The 19,918-nt window shown below is 38.5% G+C and overlaps 1 protein-coding gene across 3 annotated transcripts; it reads left to right on the top strand.

The window, feature by feature from the left end:
- The first annotated feature begins 2,418 nt into the window (after positions 1 to 2,418).
- CEP55 (centrosomal protein 55) lies at positions 2,419 to 19,254 on the top strand. 3 transcript variants are annotated; one of them, XM_090279242.1, is made up of 9 exons: positions 2,419 to 2,453; positions 3,250 to 3,434; positions 5,291 to 5,560; positions 8,440 to 8,508; positions 12,432 to 12,582; positions 14,128 to 14,441; positions 15,876 to 15,947; positions 16,976 to 17,101; positions 18,704 to 19,254. In XM_090279242.1, exons 2-9 carry the CDS (start codon positions 3,252 to 3,254, stop codon positions 18,905 to 18,907), a joined length of 1,389 nt encoding a protein of 462 aa, XP_090135368.1. In that variant the 5' UTR covers positions 2,419 to 2,453; positions 3,250 to 3,251; the 3' UTR covers positions 18,908 to 19,254. The 3 variants fall into 3 exon arrangements, with proteins under 3 accessions (XP_090135368.1, XP_090135369.1, XP_090135370.1); XM_090279243.1 differs by lacking the exon at positions 2,419 to 2,453 and adding an exon at positions 2,460 to 2,691; XM_090279244.1 differs by lacking the exon at positions 2,419 to 2,453 and having other exon boundaries at positions 3,394 to 3,434; positions 5,280 to 5,560.
- Positions 19,255 to 19,918: the final 664 nt, after the last annotated feature.

The following is a 19,918-nucleotide window of genomic DNA, read 5'->3' as shown; positions in this document are numbered from 1 at the left end:
AGGGGTCCCCAGTCACATGTGTTGACATAAGAAACATAAAAATTCTCTACAGATTTGGACAAGAATTTATTTGAGTAAACTAACAACAATTATGGGAAGCAAGATCTCTAATGCTCTGGAGAATGATTGTTTTGCAGTTTCTTTTATACATTTAGAATTAAAGAAGGAACATAAGGAAGATTACATGAAAGTGGGAGAAAGCAAGGTACAAGATAGTAAACATGATTATTATTTTTTAAAATATATTTTTAGAGAGGGGGGAGGGAGGGAGAAGGAGAGGGAGAGAAATATCGACCGGCTGCCTCTTGTGTGCCCCAAACTGGGGACCTGGCCCACAACCCAAGCATGTGCCTTGACAGGGAATGGACCTGGCAACCTTTTGGTTTGGAGGCCGGCACTCAATCCACTGAGCCACACCAGCCAGGGCCCAAATTATTTATTTGCTCCTTTGAGGGTGGTAACTCTCGTCGTCGGCAGCCGTCCGTCTCGAGAGACGATGGTGTAGCTTCTTAAGAGTCTATCTGCACCACCGAGAATGGCTGTGCAGTCCGACTCGGGAGTGACACGGTATCTGTCTCCTCCCGTGTTGAATCGACATCTTGCGATGACGCTGGAGTGTCCTCTCCAGTGAAGCTGAAGCTACAGAGCCTGGGCAGGGTGATATGGAGGGTCTGCTGTTGCCCATGCAGCAGACCCCCCCTCTCTACTTATGCATAATTTAAGGTTAACACCTAGATTCACAAAGATAATGGACAGGGCTTGCTTAAGGCAAAGATAAACCTTTCACTAAAGACATTATATGCCTAGGATGTGACTACCCACCATGACAAGCTCAGTTAGGAATTTATGATCAGATCAGCCTGTGAGGTTACTTATCAGATTTAAATCTAGACTTATCAGATTCTTTGTCCACACAAAAGGAGCTCCCACCAAAAGGCAGGAACATGGGGAGCAGATGTATAATTGGGGGGTCTGGCCCAGCAGGCCTGGCCACCAGGCCCCCAGATGCCACCCCTGTATACACAGCACCTCCCTCTTCTTCTCTTCTCTACTCCCCATTTAGCTCAAAATTGAGCAGGGAGATTTCTCTCTGTATCTTTCTAAAAAATCTTTGTAAACTTCTACGGACAGTAATTTTGCCCTTGTTCTCAACTTCAGGTAATGAATAATGTTCACAACCTCACTTACTTTTGCCTGGACTTCCTCCCACCTCAATACCATCTGATACTTCTACACAACAGACACGAGAGAGCCCAATTCTTTTCACCTTTTCTTTAGAAATGTGGCCTCCTTGGAAGCAGGGACCAAATATTATCTTCTGGCATTATATATATATGAAAAAATTATTTAAAATTCTCTACATGATTTCTCATCCATTCTATTTAGTAAATAGGAATTTGTTGCTTTATATGTAATAATGGTTAACATCAACTGAACATTTACTAAATGCCAAAGCACTTTGCATAAATTTTCTCATTTAATTCTCATAACCACCCTATGAGGTTAATATTATTATTTGCATCATTTTACAGGACAGAAAACTGAGGTTCGATAACTTATTCAAGATAACTTAGATAAGTAGAGGCAGTAAGGAGGTAAATTCAGTCTTCATCTAGAATTTAACCAGTGTGCCACGTTGCTTTCCTAGGATGTTCTATTTCGTATCCTTTTATCTATTGTTTTACATCTCTGGTATGCTTAACGCTTGGACTGAAAGGTAGGCCCTGCCAAACACTTTCGGGCTTCTTTGTTTCAGCAATAAAGTTCTCAAAACGCCTAACCGTGACCCAGAGTTGACCAACAGATCCATCTCAAGCGAGAGGGCAGCAATCTGGAGCAAAAGTCTGACTTGCTTCCTGCAGGGCTCCTAATCAGTTTTCACCAGGGCGGGACTGTCAGTTCCTCCACCTGCTATACTCCCTGTTGCCCCCTGACTCTGGTTAGGATAAAGCCTCAGCAAGGGAAGACTGGAAGGCGCTGTTCCTTTGTGGAATCCACTTTTCCCATTTTATACGGGGCGAAACTGGTACTTCGAAAAGCGAATTATGCTCAAGGACACAGAATGAGTTGGTTCCAGTTCGATCACTGGGTTTATCTTATTGAGTGCAGGAATTTGCTTCATCCCCAAAGCGGATAAACACAAATTAGCCCTTCACAAAGAAACACCGAGTTTGAGGTCTCAGCCATGAGAAAACGTTCTGGTCCTCGACCACGCTCCTAGCTCCGCTCCGCCCCACTCACCTCCGCACTCAGGTCCAAGGCCCCGCCCCTCGAAGGTTGTAGCCAATCGGAGAGCTGCGGCCACACTGCATGGGCCTGCCCCTCCTTCCTGCGGCCGCATCCCTGCCGGCAGTGACGTGCTCCGCCCTACAGCCGCGGGATTCAAACTCCCGGAAGCGGCGGGTGTATCGGAGGTGTAGTTGGGAAGACAAGGCTGCCGTTTTTCGCTTCAGGTACTGACCGGCTGCTGGGAGGCGACCGCGGAGGTTGGAAAGGGGCATCCAAGTGCCCCAGCCCCGGGACAGGGCAGGACCGCGCGGAGGCGGGGGCAGTGAGCACAGCACGTCCGCGTGAACTCAAATCTCTGCCCGCCAGATTTCAGCCCCCTTTTCCGGGCGGCTACTTCGTTCCTGGCAGCAGGCGGGGCGCCTCATGACCGTTGTGGTTTCGATCTCTCCTTTCAGCTTTGCGGTGGGTATTATCCCCTTACAGACAGGCGCAGAGAGGCCAAGTGGCTTGGATACGGTCTTTCCTTAGTTCAGCATTTGGCCGCTTAGCAAGCACTTTCATGTCTATTCTACAAACATCTTCAGTCTAGGGAGAAAAAAGAGAAGTGCCTCTTTTTGCAGTTTTACTTTGCCTGTCTGCCTCCCGCTGTGATGTCTTCCGTGAGGGCGTTGTAAGATTTGCCGCCACTCGAGATGATGTAGCCTGTGATCGATGCCTCGTGCCATTTGCTGAGCTGATTGAAATGTTTCTTTGGTCACCTCCTGTCCAGCACGTCCGAGATCACTTCGGCATATTCATAAGTATTTTGTGAGCACCTGCTCTTGGGCACTGTGGATGACAAAAACAACTCAAGGTTCAGTCCCAGTGCCTCTCCCATATCCTAGTGGTTTGATCAATCACTTCTTTTCATAGAAAGGTTCTCTATTTAGCAAACAGGTTATTAGGCCTTTTCAAACCCGATATTTGACCTTTTAAACTCAGACTTACACACTATAATTGTTTTTATTTTTACAATTTCAGAGATGTCCTCCAGAAGTCCCAAAGATTTAATTAAAAGTAAATGGGGATCAAAGTCTAGTAGCTCCAAATCAGAAACTGCATTAGAAAAATTTAGGGAAAAAACAGCAGCCTTACAAATATCAGTGGATGAAATCACAAGCAGAAGAGGAAAGCTGACTGATAAAGAGAGACACAGACTTTTGGAGGTAAATGACCTTAAAAACCATTTCAATTGTAGTAGGCTTTATGGTAGGAGATGAGAAAGTATTTCCCCAATAATGATATAATCTAGCTTTTCTGTTAGTTTACTAAATGTAAAAAATCAAATCTAATTATTTCAAAGGGTTAAATGGAGTTCAGATTTTAATATGAATGTTTAAAAATCTATTTTACTGTGTATATTGGTTGCTTTCCAAATAATCTTTGTTTTCAGGTTTGTTAGAGATAAAATCATTACTTATATTGGCATTTTGCATTCTTTTAAACTATATTTCAGGTTTCCTAATTTTCAGTTTGTTGTAGCATAGTCAGTAAAGCAGTTGGGAATTTATTAGACCTGGAAAGATTTAACAGTTTAATCATTATTTGACTTTAACTTATTTTGTAATAGTACTTTTATTGTTAAAGTTAGAAAATAAGTGACCTATATTAAATAGATTCGTTGGATTTCTTTAAATGCTATTTTATAGGCACATCATAAAGCCAAATGATTTATTATTTTTAATAACATATATTGAGGTAAATACTTATTCAAGCATTTAAAAGTGACCTATCACCAATTCTTAGACATAAAGATTATTTTGCAATCTGGTGAAGGAACCTGATAGCTTCCCTGAAAGAGCTCTTCTCAGTTCATTCCACTTTTGACAAACACTGGTTGTCAAATCTGTTCCTCTATAATCAACTGACACTAAACTTCCTATAAATTCTACCCATTTGTTCTGTCTCCATTAAAGCTACACAGAACAAGTATGTTTTTAATTTGATTGACAACTTTTCAGATATTTAAGAAGAACTTACTTCCTCTTACTTTTCTGTACATCAATCCCATATTCTTTAGCTTTTCTGGCTTTTAATCATCCTGATCACTTTCCTGAATAGTTGGTGGTATGTACATTTCCTTTTTGAATTCTGCACCCAGTGATGTACACAGTGGCAAACACAGGTTGAAATGGTACTCCTATTTTCCAGTGATGGGGATGCTGTACTCCACGAAAACCTAAAATTGTATTGGCTTTTTTTGTAACTACAGCATACTACTGCCTTCTCTGAAGCTTGTAGTTAACTAAAATCCCTCATCATTTTCACACAACCATCCAACTCAATTTTTTCCATTTTATATTCGAACAATTTTGAACAACTGCATCTCACCACCCCCTGACCAAATGTAACTTTTTAGTTTTATGATGTTTTTACCTTGTTGGCATGTAAAGTCATTCTATTAACTTTTTCTATCATCTCCGTTGGTGCTTTCTCTCTTATACCAGCTGCAGTATGATAAGCTTGCCTTCTTTATCTTTCAAGTACTTGAAAATGTTGAACATTCCTTTGAAGACCACCTTCTAGACTGGATACCAAATCATGTATTAGCAAAAAGCAAGTTAATGCAGGCATTTTTATCCAAGTGTAAACATTCTGTAATTTTTAAGTTCTGTTGTTTCAAGTTCATTAATGAGCATGCACTTCATGTGACTTTCAGCCTTTAAGATTACTAGAAGTGGTACGATGAAGGGATGATTATCAGACACTTATGTGAGAGCCAGCTTTCTTTAGCTTTCTCTCACCACTCTTGACAAATTGGTTTCTCCTTTCTGTGTCCAGGTCCCATCCATTTTATTTATATCTTAACTACAGCACTTAACCATATTGCATTAATGTGTTAGTTTATGTCCCTGAGCTCTCTGATTGTAAGACATTCTCTTCATCATCTTTTTGGCCCTGGTATTTAATATAGTGCTGATTCGATATATAGTCAACATTTCATAAATGTTTGTTGTAGTATATCATTTACTTTCACGTTTGACCTGGCTTTGCTCTAAGATTCTTCTTAGTTTATATCTAGAAAATTCAATTCCTTGAAGATGAGAAGGAAAAGAATGCTTATCATCTTATGGAGAAAGACAAAGAAATACAGCGACTCAGAGACCAGCTGAAAACCAAGTACAGTACTACTGCATTGCTTGAACAGCTGGAAGAGAAGACAAAGGAAGGTGAAAGGAGGGAACATGTGTTGAAATCCTTGTCTGAAGAGACAGCTCTACTGAAAAAACAGTTGACCGCTACAACTGAAAGACTTGCTGAACTTGAAACCAAAGCAATTCATTCATCACTGGTACTAATAATTTCTTTAAACTCAGGTTTTTTTCCCTTTCTGACACAATTGGTAATTCTTATGAAGAATGAGTTTGTTAAAATATGTTGTCAGATGATGAAACAGTACAGTATACTAATGTTACTATTTTTTATTTTTGGTAAGCAAAAATAGTTATAGTTTTTTATTGCCCTCTCCATGCCCCACACCATTGTTTTGCCCAAGGGACTACTCAGAGTACAGAATTTACTAGCAGACAATAGCTAGTTGGGGCAGGGGAGGTTAGGGGTTAGAGAGATTGAGCAAAAAGGAAAAAGGACTCATGGACAGAGTACAGAATTCACTGTGTAAGACAGCTAAGAAAATTTTGTTGAGCTCTTTTTTCTGTAGTTTGTATCATGATAATAGTTTTCCTTTTTTTTTTGTTTTTCATATTTGAGATAAAAAGTTACAATATCAAGTATGCTTTTCTTAACAACTCTTGCTTTTTATTACTTTCTTTTGTTTTAGAATGACTGCCCTGGCTGCCGTGGCTCAGTAGATTGAGCACTGGCCTGCAAACCAACAGGTCACTGGTTCAATTCCTGGTCAAGGCACATGCCTAGGTTGCCAGCCAGGTGCCCAGTTAGGGGTGTGCAAGAGGCAACCAGTCAATGTATCTCTCACACACTGATGTTCCTCTCCCTCTCCTTCTCCCTCCCTTCTTGTCTCTCTAAAAATAAATAAATAAAATCTTTTAAAAAAAAAGTCATTTGTGTAACAGAAAGAGCAAGGATTTGTAGGTAGGCAGATCTCAGTTCAGATCATGGTTCTGCCACTGTCTAGCTATGAACAAATTTCTTAATCTTTCTAATCTTAAAGTCAATGTTAGAACTCACCAGACCTCTCTCTCCAACCTCAATTTTCACACTGGTAAAATCAGGATAAGAACACTGGAGATTAAATGTGATAATATAAATTGCATAGTACCTGGCATATAGTAAGTACTCAGTAAATGGTTTCTTATTGATCAGGCCTTTGATTCTTTTAGAAATTTGGACATTTGAATAATACTAACACTACAGCTATTTATACCACCTATTGAAGAAAATCTGTAGCTTACAGATATATCTCAATGTTGTTAAGTTCTCTGTACTAGATCTCCCCTTTAGAGTAATCAGAGTGATCGGATGTATGCATTTATGTGTCCTCTTACAGATGGACAATTGAGTATTTCTACAGATGAGTTCAAAGAGATTAAGTTTTTCTAGAGAATTTCTACAGAGCAGAAACTCATGAAGCAATAGAGTCAGATCCAAAGTGAGTGATAAAACCTCTCCTTAAGCCTCAAGAATTCTCCATTTTTGAAGATGGAAATGCAAATCTTGGTAGAATAATTTTTAAAATGTACTCTTATAACTGCATGAGTTACCCACTATTTCTTTAAAAAATCTTTTTTATTTACTGATTTTTTAAAATATTTTATTTTTTGGAGGGGAAGGGAGGGAGAAGGAGAGGGAGAGGAACATCAATGTGTGAGAGAAACATCAATCAGTTGCCTCTCACAGACCCCCAACCAGGAACGTGGTCTACAACCCAGGCATGTGCCCTGACCAGGAATCAAACCAGTGACCTTTCAGTTTGCAGGCCAATGCTCATCCCCCTGAGCCAACCAGCCAGGTCATATTTATTAATTTTTTTTTTTTAGAGAGAGAAACATTGATTTGTTGTTCCACTCACTATGCATTCATTGTTTGCTTCTTGCGTGTGCCCTGGCTGGAGATTGAACTTGCAACCTTGGCGTATCAGGTCAATGCTCTAAGCAACTGAACTACCAGGCCAGGGCTTCACTATTAATTTCTTTATTAGTCAGCATGTCTAATTATTATAACAAACCACCTCCAAATCTCAATCTTCTACAACAAATGTTTATTTTTCCCTCATGTCACAGTCTAGTGCAGGTTGGTGTGGAGGAGGCGTTCCTCCACAGCGTCATTCAGAGATCCAGATTCCTTCTGTTCCCCCACCCCTCCCATCCCTTATGGCATAGTTTCCCACCAGCTCCTTTTTATACAGCTGTGAGCTAGAGAGAGTCTGTGGAGAACTGGGGGAGGCTTTGGGGCCAGGCACAGTTTTGGCATATATCACTTTTGCCTACATTCCATGGGACAGAATTCAGTTTCAGGGCCTCACAAAGCACAGGGAACAGTGGGAAGTGTCATCTACAGTGTGCCCAGAGGAAAAAGGAAAGAGGTTTGGTGACTTATCTCTGTTACGGGTTCCTCCTAGAGAACTAAATTCAGAGGGAGAAAGGGCTACACATTAGGGTGTCTAGAGCACCTTTGGAGAAAAAAAAATTTTTGAACTTCCTTGCCAGTGTTCACACAAGTAAGGACCGGAATACAGCTTTTTATGAGTTTTATTGGCTAGTCTGGGTACCTAACTACCTAGCTCCCTTCTTTTTTTCCTTTATGAGAAAATGAAGGAAAAAAGAGAAGTTATGTTTTCAGTTCTATATAATCTATATGAACTAGAAATACTGTTACTGATATAAACATAATTCTTAGAAAACAACTTTTACCTTTTGTTTGACAATATACTGTTTTCCAGATTTTATTTAAATAGCCCAGTTTTGTTTCGTCTCCTTTTGGTGAAAACCACTGAGCTACTCATATGCACTGAGGGCTATTCCTGTGATCCTGGGGTCCAGAGGACCTCAGCAGGCAAATTAGACATGAAATCTCAAGATTTCCAGTCCGCTTAGTACACTTCCAGAAGATCTTGATTCTCCTCTGGTACCCTTCACCTGGCATGAGGTTCTCCAGCATGTATCAGATCTGGATTTGGGGATCCCCCTGTGAAGTATTATGAAACTTCAATTATTAAATTTTTGATGTTAACTAATATTGGTTTATTTACAGACTGAGACTACAAACTGCTTCAACTCGTCAATGAATAATATTCATGAAATGGAAATACAGCTGAAAGATGTAAGTTCCTTTTCCTTACGTTGTGGCTAAAGAGGCATAATTTCATTTATTCTTAAATTTCATGTAATTTGACAGCATAATGCTGTGAGTTGGAAAAAACCTGTTGAGATGGAGAATTGAGTGGTTTGAGATCATCTCTAGGTGACCGAACACCTTCAGTCTCTTTCCAGGTATTCAAGAGGACCAGTTTCTCTAATGATCTCGTTAGGCTAGAAAGCCCTAGAAATCACCCATCACTACCAAATACCTCAACAATACCCCCTTTCCACCTAAATTTAATTTGCCCAGCTATTTTGTTATTATAATTCATTGTTTGAAAAGGAAATACATTCTTTGTATACTCATTACTTCTTTTCTCTAGAATTTGATGGTTATTTTCAATATATGGTGAAGCCATATTATTTTAAACTTATGTCTTAAATGGATTGGTAGGTTTCATAGGGAATTAGGGACACAGGACTACTATTCACAGTGGGTTTTTTTTTTTCATGTTTTAAGATTAGATATACAAAGTATGAAATTCTTGATTTAATTACTACGCTATTAGGTAGGTATTTTGATTCTAGAAATATTACTGGTATGTCTACCCTGATCTAAGCATGCTCTTAAGATTCCTGTTTTATTTCATCTAGCAAGTATATTTTGTGGTCTATTTGATCTTCAAAAGAAGAATTTAACTCTGTTGAATGTCAGTATAGTGGGGTCCTATAGTACCCTTATCAAAGTAATTTACTTAGAGGTAACTAAAATAAAGAAGAAACATAGTTTTTAAAGAACTATCAAATAAGTCTTTCTTGTCTGGTATATTATTACCAGCATCTAGAACAGTTGAAAGAATGACTGAATGGAATCTTGTGTGAATTTTACTAGTGTCTCCTTTAGCTAAGCACCTGAAAATATATGCTATTTTCTTAAACTCCTATGTAAGTTTTAGGCTTCTCAGCACTATCTGCTTCAAATATAAACAACAGTTCTTTTTAGATAATGATTCTTTTTATAAAATTAACTTGGGAATGTTACATGTTCATATCCAATCTTTTTGTTCTGTTCTTTCTTCCTAGATTATCTGAGGAATACATTGTGTTTCTCTGCTCTGTTTACCTTAGAAAGGGTTTTAGACAAATGGAGTAAAATTTAACCCAACTCACCTTCAAGTGGTGATGTAGACTGAGCAATGCCTCTCAGACTCCAATGTGCATGTGAAACTAGGGGATCATCATCAAATGCAGATTCTGACTTCGTTAGGCTAGGGCAGGACCTGAGATTCTGGATTTCCAACAAGCTCCCACTGCTGCTGCCACTCTTGCTGGTGGTTCAGGGGCCATCCTTTGAGGACCAGTTACTAATCTCCGATAAGCAAGAGGTGGTTTAACTCTGGTTGTCACTTTGCGATCTCTGAGATCTTAAGACAGGGAGGAAACTAGTTGGAGGACTCTGGGAGCAGGAACAGAGAAATCTCACTTCTAATAGTCCACACACACTCACATTATTCGGCTTTTGAGAGCTCAGCAGTTCTAATCCCATAACCCTCCTCAACGCTCCCACAAAGCTTCCTGTGGAAGCTTGCCTATCTAGTTTAAGATCAGTGTTTGTTATGCTAAAAGAAGCCCTAAAATCTTACATTTACCTTTCCTGAGGTGTAGTTGTATCACTCCTCAGCTACATTTAGGCATGGCCGACATTCTGAAATAATTACATGGCAATGATGTGAAATAATTACATGGCAATGATGTGAACGTTGTCTGATGTCAGCAACTTTCAAACTAAATCAAACTTCAAATAGCTCAAAGGCAGTTTTCATAGGCATTTCTTGCTCTTCATTTAAAAACAAATTTTCATTTTCAAACAGACTTTAGGGAAGATAAATAATTCTTTTTAAATCTGTTATTTGGAAAAAATTCAAATTTATAGAAAAGTGACAAGAATGAAAATGGCACATAACTTTCCCACATACCCTTGACCAAAACTCTGTCACTGTTAATGTTTTACCCTATTTTGCACTCTCAGTCCCCACACCTCCACACACGTACAGTTAACGTTCCCATCTGAACCATCTGAGAGTAAGTTGCATTTATCCATAGCCCTTTAAGCTTGTATGCTTTAATTTTTATTCCTAAGAATGAGGATATTCTCTTATATGACTAGAGTACAGATAGCAACTTTAATAAATTTATTATGGACCCTATCCATAGTCCAGTTTTGTCAACACTGACCTGAATTTTTTATTCCTCCAATATAGACTAACATTTTAGTCTATGTTTACATTTTTGTCTAAGGAACATGAATGGATCCTGTCAAGCCAGGAGGAAGAGCTTTAGTAGCATTCCACAGGCCTTCACTTTTGCCCACACTTGTTGGATGGAAATGTTAAATGCTTGCCTAACCTGTAGATGACACAAAGCTGGGAGGGATAACTAAGGCAATGATGACTCTGAAGAGCAAAGCTAATAATATCAACACTTATTGATAGCTCTCAAATTCATTTATTGGTGGTATTAAGAGAAGAAAGCAGACAGAAAGGGTCAGTGAGAAGAGGTAGGGTATGAAGAAACACTTACTACTTTATTTAAGGGACATCACCACCATGAGGCCTTTTAGAATATTGCCTCTCAAATCTTCAACCAATCTGTAATTTTGTTTCTCACACTTAAGTAATATATGGACAGTTTTCTTTAAAAGAAAAAAAACTTCATGACCACCCAACATTAAAACACTTCTTAAATATGGACAGGTTTTAAATTTGGTATAAAATTAGATATTTTTATTATCAAACATAGGATTTATAAGTATTTGGATATGTATGTGCTTTTTGAGTCATACAATGCTACACCTTTTTATCAACTAAATTTGAGTGTATTGTATAATGTAGAGTGAATGTACAGCATCTTGGTTTGACAAATGAACTTTTAAGTCATGAGAACAGATATCCGAATGGTGCAGAGAGAAAAGTGGTCAAGGGGCCAGAGGGCTCTGGACTAAGTCTTGATTCCAGAAGTTGCCTGTCTTCCTAATCCATTTCCTGACTTTATGGAAAACAGACATTGAAGATCCTTCAAGCCTCATACCTAGAAGCTTTGCTCAGGAGTTTATAGGATGTTCATGAAAGGAGTCTAGAGAGTTGGAGGAACTCTCTATACTTAAGAGTTTTCATATATATAGGTCTTTTTGGACATGCAGCTCAACTACATATAGCTTTAAAGAATAGAAATTCTTACCTGAAAGAAGATGCCTTGATACAAAACCAAAAACTTCCAGTGTATTTCTTACGACTTATCCCATCTCACCCCTCTAGAGTGAGATGCCAGCTTTTGGAGGAAGGGAGCCCCCCCTTTTCACAATACACCTACAACAAATGAAGGGTGATTCAACAGGAATCAAACACTTTGGAAAATATATTCCAGTATATATGTTTTACTTCAGGAAGGTTTCACCATGCAACTTTCATTAAGAACTTTGCGTTTGTACCATCTCTTTCTGGCAGCCCTGAAGGATATGAAGTTATTCATCCTGGCTGCTGCTTCAACCACTGATAACAATAAATTACAACAGGTCTGGGATGAATTGTGACACAAGGCGTACATAGGGAGAACTTGTAAGAATATAGAAATAACTACAATAGTTTTATTACAAAGGGTTTGTCAATGTAAGAAACATCCAAACCTGCAGAGAATTTTTATGAGTTTATTTGAGCCAAACTGACAACATGCCAGGAAGCAAGATCTCACATCTATAGCAAATGAGTTTTGAAGTTTTTTATACATTTGGACCTAATGAGGGAATTATTCTGTGACCTATCAGAATTTTTATGTACTGGAAAAGACTACATCGCTGGGGCCTCCTTGACCACTTTAAGATTTTGCTTTTTTAATTTTAATTTGTTACTATAATGTTTATTATTGATTTTTGTACGTTCTCACATTGAGGCTCTAGAGAAAAATCAGCAATGGCTTGTGTATGATCAGCAGCGAGAGGTCTACGTAAAAGGACTTCTAGCAAAAATCTATGAGTTGGAACAAAAATTGGAAACAGCTGCTCATTCACTCCCACAGCAGACAAAAAAGGCTGAATCAGAAGGTACTGGAATAAATATGTTCTTTTGGGATAGGTCTGCCTGACATTTTCCAAAATTCCTCAAATTTAGATTTTATAGGTATGTGTTAGAAAGTAAAGTAAGCCCTGGCAGGGTTGCTCAATTGGTTAGGGCATTGTCTCCATATGCCAAGGTTGTGGGTTCAATCCCTGCTCAGGGCACATATAAGAATCAACCAATGAATGCATAAATAAGAGGAACAACAAATCTCTCTCCCTCCCTCTCTCTCTCTCTCTCTCTCTCTCTATTTCTGCCCCTCTCCCTTCCTCTCTCTAAAATCAATAAATTAAAAAAAATTTTTTTTAAAGAAAATAAAGTAAGAACAAGTCTTATTAAAATAGTATTCTGAAGAAATACCATTTTGGCCAGTCTGTTTTATTTCCCATTGTTTTCTGAGAAGGTGGCAAAAGGCACAGGGCAAAGGGGATCTCTGGCGGCTCTGAAGGCACATTAAGTTTTCTCCACTGTGCATGTCCTCCCCTCCTTCCCAGTCCTTCTCCAACTTTATTCCCCCCCAGAGCTGCCTTGTCACCAATGATCACATCAATCTCAGGAGAAGGAATACCTTTTATAGGTGATATGTCAATCATTTGACTCTTACCATAGAATTGAGATGAAGTTTCTTATGAATGATGCTGTTTTTTTGCCAAGTGCTTTGTAGTTTCCCTAACATTGCTCTCAACTGAGTTTCACAAGAACCCTAAAAGATGGGGCAGAGAGTCATTATTCACTTTACAGGTGACAGTCTAGGAACAGAAGAGAAACCCGATGCAAAGCACTCATTAAATGACTGAGAGCCCTAACAGGATGGAAGCCTTGAAGTATACAGAGAGAAGGCAAAAGAAAGGCAAGCAAGGCTCTCGAGTATTTAAAATGAAGCTAATGCTAGAAAGAAAATATAAAAGGAATGTCTCTGGAGATAATGCAAAGCTGTTTATCTCTACGGGGATAAAGTCACTACTGTAATGCCTTTAAAAGGTTACTATACATAAAAGTAGGATGTTAGTTATGGGCTAAGTCTAATTTTTTCTTTTGTAATACAGGTGTATGTATGTGTCTGTGAGAGAGAGACAGAGTGTGTGTGTGTTATCAAAGTAATAATCGTTTGCTAAAATAATTTAATAGTACAGAAAGGACCTGCTCCTCCTTTCTCATCTCTTCCTGATCTCTGTTTCCTCCTATCAGGGCAGTTGCTGTTAACATTTCTGTTTTTTAATTTTGGTAATTATCTCACCTATAAATAAAGAGCTTATATCCCTATTTGTTAATGTATCTTCTTTAGACATTAGTGACTTTCCCTCTCCATAGAATAGTTACCGTTTTTAGTTCTTTCATTTTTAGTGTTAATTTCAAATACCATACCTGGACTTGTGTTTTTGTTCCATCAAATATCAACCCTATCTTCTGACTCTTCATTTTGTAATGTAGGAAATAATGTGATCTTGTTTATAGAAATGGGGTTATCTTTATCTTTTCATGACGATTACATATTTCATAAAGCGAGTTTTGCCCTGCTATGTTTGTCATAGGTTATCTTCAAGAAGAAAAGCAAATACATTACCACCACCTCTTGGCAAATGCTAAAAAAGATACTGAGGTTGAACAACAAACCATAACTCAGTTGAATTTTGAACTTAGTGAATTTCAAAGAAAATATGAAGAAACCCAAAAAGAAATTCACAATTTAAATAAATTGTTTTGTTCACAAAGAAAGGCAGATATACAACATCTGGAAGATGATAGGCAAAAAACAGAGAAAATACAAAGGCTCAAGGAAGAGAATGATATTGCTAGGAGGAAGATTGAAGAAGAAAAGAAGAGAGCCGAAGAGCTCTTATCTCAGGTGAGCCTAACTAAGGTTTTCCGTGATTCATAATTGAAATTTTTCATTGTACTTGCTAAGTGTCAGGGACTATTTAACCACTAGGCAACAAGCAAGGAACAAAACAATCCTGTCCCTTTTGTGGGTGTTCATATTTAGAATGGAAATAGACCATAAACAAGACACTAAAGAAAATAACACAGGATAATATGGCAAAGAGAAACTGGCCTCACAGAGGAGATAGTACTTGGACAAAGACCTGATGACAAGAAGGAACTGGCATAGTGAGTGACTCCAGCCTGAGTAACTCACGTACACTTGAAAGGCTCTGAGGGAGAAGGAGGTAAGTATGTGTGAGAAGCCAAAAGATTTAAAGAGAGGAATCCAGGCTGTTTCCCATCCCGGGCTGTGGTACTGTGCTCCCGCTCCCACAGTCCGTGTGGCACCTTCCACGCTCTCACTCCCCCAGCCTTCTGCCAGGATGTTGGAGCCACTGGGTCTGGATTACGAGAACGGTATTTGGAGTCTATACCTGGTCCCTGGTCCAGGATGTGTGTGGCCTTAGGCAAATCACCTAACTTCTCTGATTTGTAAGTTAATCATGTGTCAGATTAATGATAATAATTTCTGAGCCCTGGCTGCTGTGGCTCAGTGGATTGAGCATCGGCCTATGAGCCAAGTGTTGCTGGTTCGATTCCCAGTCAGGGCACATGACTAGGTTGCACGCCAGGTCCCCAGTTGGGGGTGCGAGTGAGTGGCAACCACACAGTGATGTTTCTCTCCCTCTCTTCCTCCTTTCCCCTCTCTCTAAAAACAGATAAAATAAAATAAAGTAACCTTGTTAGAAAAGTAATTAATTAATAAAAATAATAATAATTTCTTCTTGCCTCACAGGGCTTTTGTGAGGGTCCACTGGGAGAACATAAAAGAGCTTTGTAAAGTAAAGGGACATGTTAATGATAGCTACTATTAGAATAGTAATTTTAAAAATTCTCCGAGAGTTGAGAAGGAGGAAAATACTCTAACATTTGCCCTCTTAGTCTTTACCACACTCCCTTCTGCCTACAGCTGTAAGCAGTGATATTTGTGAAAGATTATGCATAAATAATTGAGATTTTGCTCCAGTTCTGCGACCAAAGAAGCGAGGCACTGCCAGCTATTATCCTACTCAGAAATATTAGCAGATGCTATGTCAGCACCTCCAGAAAAGTAGGTGTGGCCACTGCGGAGGCCTGTGTTGTTCATCAGTGTTCAGTCTGTGCCCCCGGGAGCGCAGCCGGGCGGCACTGCTCAGCTGCTGACATCAACAGCCATCAAACCGCCAGCTGGAGTGACTCACTCAGACTAGCAGGTGGTGTTCTGGTTAGAGATGTGAGACTTGTGAATGCTCATGCCTCCAGGTCAAGCGACAGAAAGGTTGGCACATGCAAAACTGTCTCTATTTATACCCTGCAGGTCCAGTTTCTTTACACATCTCTGATAAAGCAGCAAGAGGAACAAACAAGGATAGTTCTGTTGGAACAGCAGGTACTCACTGGGGTTGCTTCTAAATCTAATATAACCCATTAAAAAATGGAATTTTCCCTTATGTTTACACTATTCTGTAAAGAACCATTTGAAAGTTGTGAAAAATGTTTTTTAAAAACTTTATCTGTGCTATCCATATATTCCTGTTACTGCTGTTAGGCTAAAACAGATTCTCTGAGGTGAGGTGGCAATTTTCCTGACAAGTAGATGTTCACCTTGGCAAATTTTATTCTTCCCCAAATGACTTCTGTAGTTCCTACTCCAGCTTAACAGGATCTCCCTAATAGCGCTACCTCATAACCTCAAGGAGAACTCATAGACACACTGTTTAGTCTCAGAATAGAGACCAGAGAGTTTCAGTACATTTCAGACTAGGCAGGAGCTGTCTCCTTCCCTTCTCCCCCTTCCACATGAAAAAGCTGATGGGGGAGATACCTATGTCTCAGACGTTGGCTTTTTCCTCCTTGGATCAACCAAGGCCTCAACCATAAACTTTTCTAAAATTAAAAAAAAAATTTAACTGAATTTATTGGGGTGACATTGGTTCACAAAACCATACAGATTTCAAGTGTACAACTCAATAAAACATGTGTACACTACATCGTGCGCCCACCACCCAGAGTCAAGTCTCCATCCCCATTTATCCTTTCTTTGCCACCTCCATGTTCCCCCACCCCCTTTCCCTTGGCTGTCACCATACTGTTGTCCATGTCTATGTGTCATTTTTTTTTCCTTAATCTCTTCACGTTTTTTACCCAGCTCCCAAACCCCCTCCCCTCTGACAGTTGACAGTCTGTTCTATGTATCTATACTTCTATTTCTATTTTGTTTGTTAAATTATTTTGTTGATTAGATTCCACATAAAAGTAAGGCCCTATTTATCAATATCTCAGTGTGCTCAGTTGAATTCTTGTTCTGATGGTACAACAAATGTTTGCTTATTGTGCTAATTTAAATGTAAGTATCCAGTCAAGAAAACTGGACAGTTTATACTGGCTGTAACCATCTTGTCCTGGGCGTTTCTCCAGATTCAGGCATGCACTTTAGACTTCGAAAATGAAAAACTTGACCGTCAAAATATGCAGCATCAATTGCATGTCATCCTTAAGGAGCTTCAAAAAGCAAGAAACCAAATAACACAGTTGGAATCCTTGGTGAGTCTAGAATGGTTACACTTAAAACTTCTTTTCTTTCTCTTTCTACCTTCTTTCCATTTATATATCAAACCAGTTCCCAAACTAGGAGGATACCACTTAAAGAACAGCTGTTCCTCAAATCAATAGGCAGGCCACCTGCCTCATTTGGAGCAATCGCCCTTTGAGCATCAGTTCAGAGCATGAGAAAGAGGGACATTATGTAGCTCTCAGTAGTCATTACATTCCTGGTGCCTACGATTCTAGATACACAAAAATAAATGCTTGGCCTGGGGGAGGGAGTCCAGCATGGGAGGAAATAATCTTTTTCTATTTAAAAAGGAAGGGAAGGAGGAAGGAAGGAAGGAAAAGAAAGAAAAGAAGAAAGGAGAGAAAGAAAAGAAAAGAAAGAAACACTGTTTATAGGGATAATGGACTATTTATTACTGTTAATACACTGTTTCTAACTTACTGAGTTAAGTACATTTTGTGGGTTACCCTGAACACATAATCTTTTTTTTTGGAACCCATAATCTTTTTTTCACTTTTTTACTGAATTTATTGGGGTGACATTGGTTAATAACATTTATATAGGTTTTAGATATACAGTTCTATAATACATATTCTGTATTCTATATTTTATATTGTGTGTTCACCATCCCAAGTCAATTTTCTTTCCATCACCATTTTCCCTGCTGTACCCTTTTCTACCTTCCCCACCTTCCTTTCCCTCTGGTAATCACCATACTGTTGTCTGGGAACACATAATCTTTTAAAACAAAACCTTTTAAATAACTTTGGTTCTATGAGGAAATGGTTTTTGACTTAACCTATTTTCGTGTTACTAATAGGCTTTTAGACCAAACCTGTTGGGGTCTGTGTTTGCATCCTAGTACTGCAGAGTATTTGCAGATGGTGAAATTTACAAATAGAATTACTCAGTTTAAAAAAATAAAGCGATTGTTTTTAAAAAGTCATTTGTAACTTCTTTAAGAATAAAAGACAGAAAATATATTTTTGGCTCTATCCTTTAGTATGTTACTGATTTTGACCATTTATAATATTTGGAATTGAAATGTATCATTCATTTCTGTTAAGGACTATTTTTCAAAGTATAGAAAGCCAGAGGATATACAAAAGAACCCATAATTTTCCTATACTTCCTTTGTGTTCCTATCATCTTCACAGGATGTAAAATATTCATTTTTAAGCTTTATTGTAAGTTCATCAGAAAACATGAAAAAGGGAAGTCTTAAAGGTATTATACAGTTAGTCATTTCTGTGTATAAATTGTTTGATCTGCTAAAATTCTGTGCTGCTCTTAATTCCATATAGTTCTTTTCTGCTGAAGTGCTCCTCTTAATCAAGACTAGCAAATTTTGTCAGCCTTGCACACAGGCCAACCAACACATTCACTCTAAGCATTTTAATAAAACCTACTCATATAAAGACCCAATCCCAGTACTTCCTGGGCAAATGTGGGTAATTTATAACCCCATCATGTTAGCACCATAATACCCGTGAGCAGAGAATTCAAAAGAAAATCTGTTTGCAGGGCTGAAGCATTTGGGCTGTCTATGGAGCTTATATACAAATGGTGTTCATTTGACATTTATTTTTCAGAAACAGCTTCCTGAATCTGCCTTCACAGAGCCATTAGTCGCTTCCCATGGTGAGACTGCAAACAAAGGAAAAGGTGCCTCACCCAAAAGTCCCACAGCTGCACTGAACGAAAGCCTGGTGGAATGTCCCAAGTGCAATATCCAGTATCCAGCCACCGAACATCGAGATCTACTCGTCCATGTTGAATATTGTTCAGCAACATAACTATTCTTTATTTTTTGTCAAAAGATTCAATACTGTATCTTATATTAGCAAATGAACATTTTGAATTCCGTATTTCACCTCTTGTGTAAGAAACTGTCTATCTACCTTGGAGACTCTGGCATAGAAGTGAATCACTGTATATTTTGGGCTGCTTTGCATTTTCCTTGGCAGTGATACCTCCCATATTCATGCTCCAGCGTATGCTGAGATGACTGACATGCTGCACTGTTGAATTACTTGAGGAAGAAAAGATAGTTCAGGTTTTGTATGTGAATTAAATCTATACACAGGCAAGCAAATATTTTGTGTGCTGTGAGTTTTTAAAAATTAAAAGGTAATTAATCAAGTATCTTACTGTATTGGCACTTTTTATCTAAGCACTTGATACATGTAAATAAATATACCTTCAACTGAGTCCATTGTTAAAAGATGAGTCCATTTTCTTCCTTGTTATAGAGCAGTTATTAGACAAGTTGGGAATTTTCTTGATCTTTATTGCTGCTTACTGTTGAAACTAAACCTAGCTATGTTCTAAGCATGAAGCAGATTCTGCTTAAGGAATTTTCCTAAGTAGCCACATATACAGTGTTTTCTGTCATAGTAACTGGCTATCACTTTAAGCTGAATTTCAGTAGCACGATGTCTTGGTCAGTTAAAATTGTTAAAGACTAGCACTCCCATTTTAATTTGCGGGTATTTTATTTAATTATTTTTGGCACTCTTAAAGCTGGACAATGTAATGAGCAGATATTTGCTTATCTGGATACATATTTTTATATATGTGTGTAAACCAAATAAATTCTTATTCAGGTTTTCTAAAATGCTTAACATTAGGCTACTGTTAGTAATATAAAGGAGAAAAAAATAAAATTATTTAATAAGTTGTAATATGTCTAGCACGTATGTAGACAAATGGGTATTCTAAGATTTCTGTGCAGAGAGAAGTGCCAGAGAGTTACAGATTAACATACAGTGTAAAATAAAGTAGTTAAGGATACATCGGAATTAAAA

The sequence above is a fragment of the Furipterus horrens genome, unplaced genomic scaffold, assembly GCF_987537825.1.
Source record: "Furipterus horrens unplaced genomic scaffold, mFurHor1.1.pri manual_scaffold_5, whole genome shotgun sequence".
In the NCBI taxonomy this organism is placed as follows: domain Eukaryota; kingdom Metazoa; phylum Chordata; class Mammalia; order Chiroptera; family Furipteridae; genus Furipterus; species Furipterus horrens.
Note: the sequence above shows the minus strand (reverse complement) of the source record. Positions and strands in the feature narration are given on the sequence as shown.

Excerpts from the sequence above, each read along its gene's own strand:
- CEP55 (XM_090279242.1), top strand. The coding sequence starts at position 3,252 with ATGTCCTCCAGAAGTCCCAAAGATTTAATTAAAAGTAAATGGGGATCA. Across the intron at positions 14,442-15,875 it reads CCGAAGAGCTCTTATCTCAG|GTCCAGTTTCTTTACACATC; the intron begins GTGAGCCTAACT and ends TATACCCTGCAG. Across the intron at positions 17,102-18,703 it reads TAACACAGTTGGAATCCTTG|AAACAGCTTCCTGAATCTGC; the intron begins GTGAGTCTAGAA and ends TTTATTTTTCAG.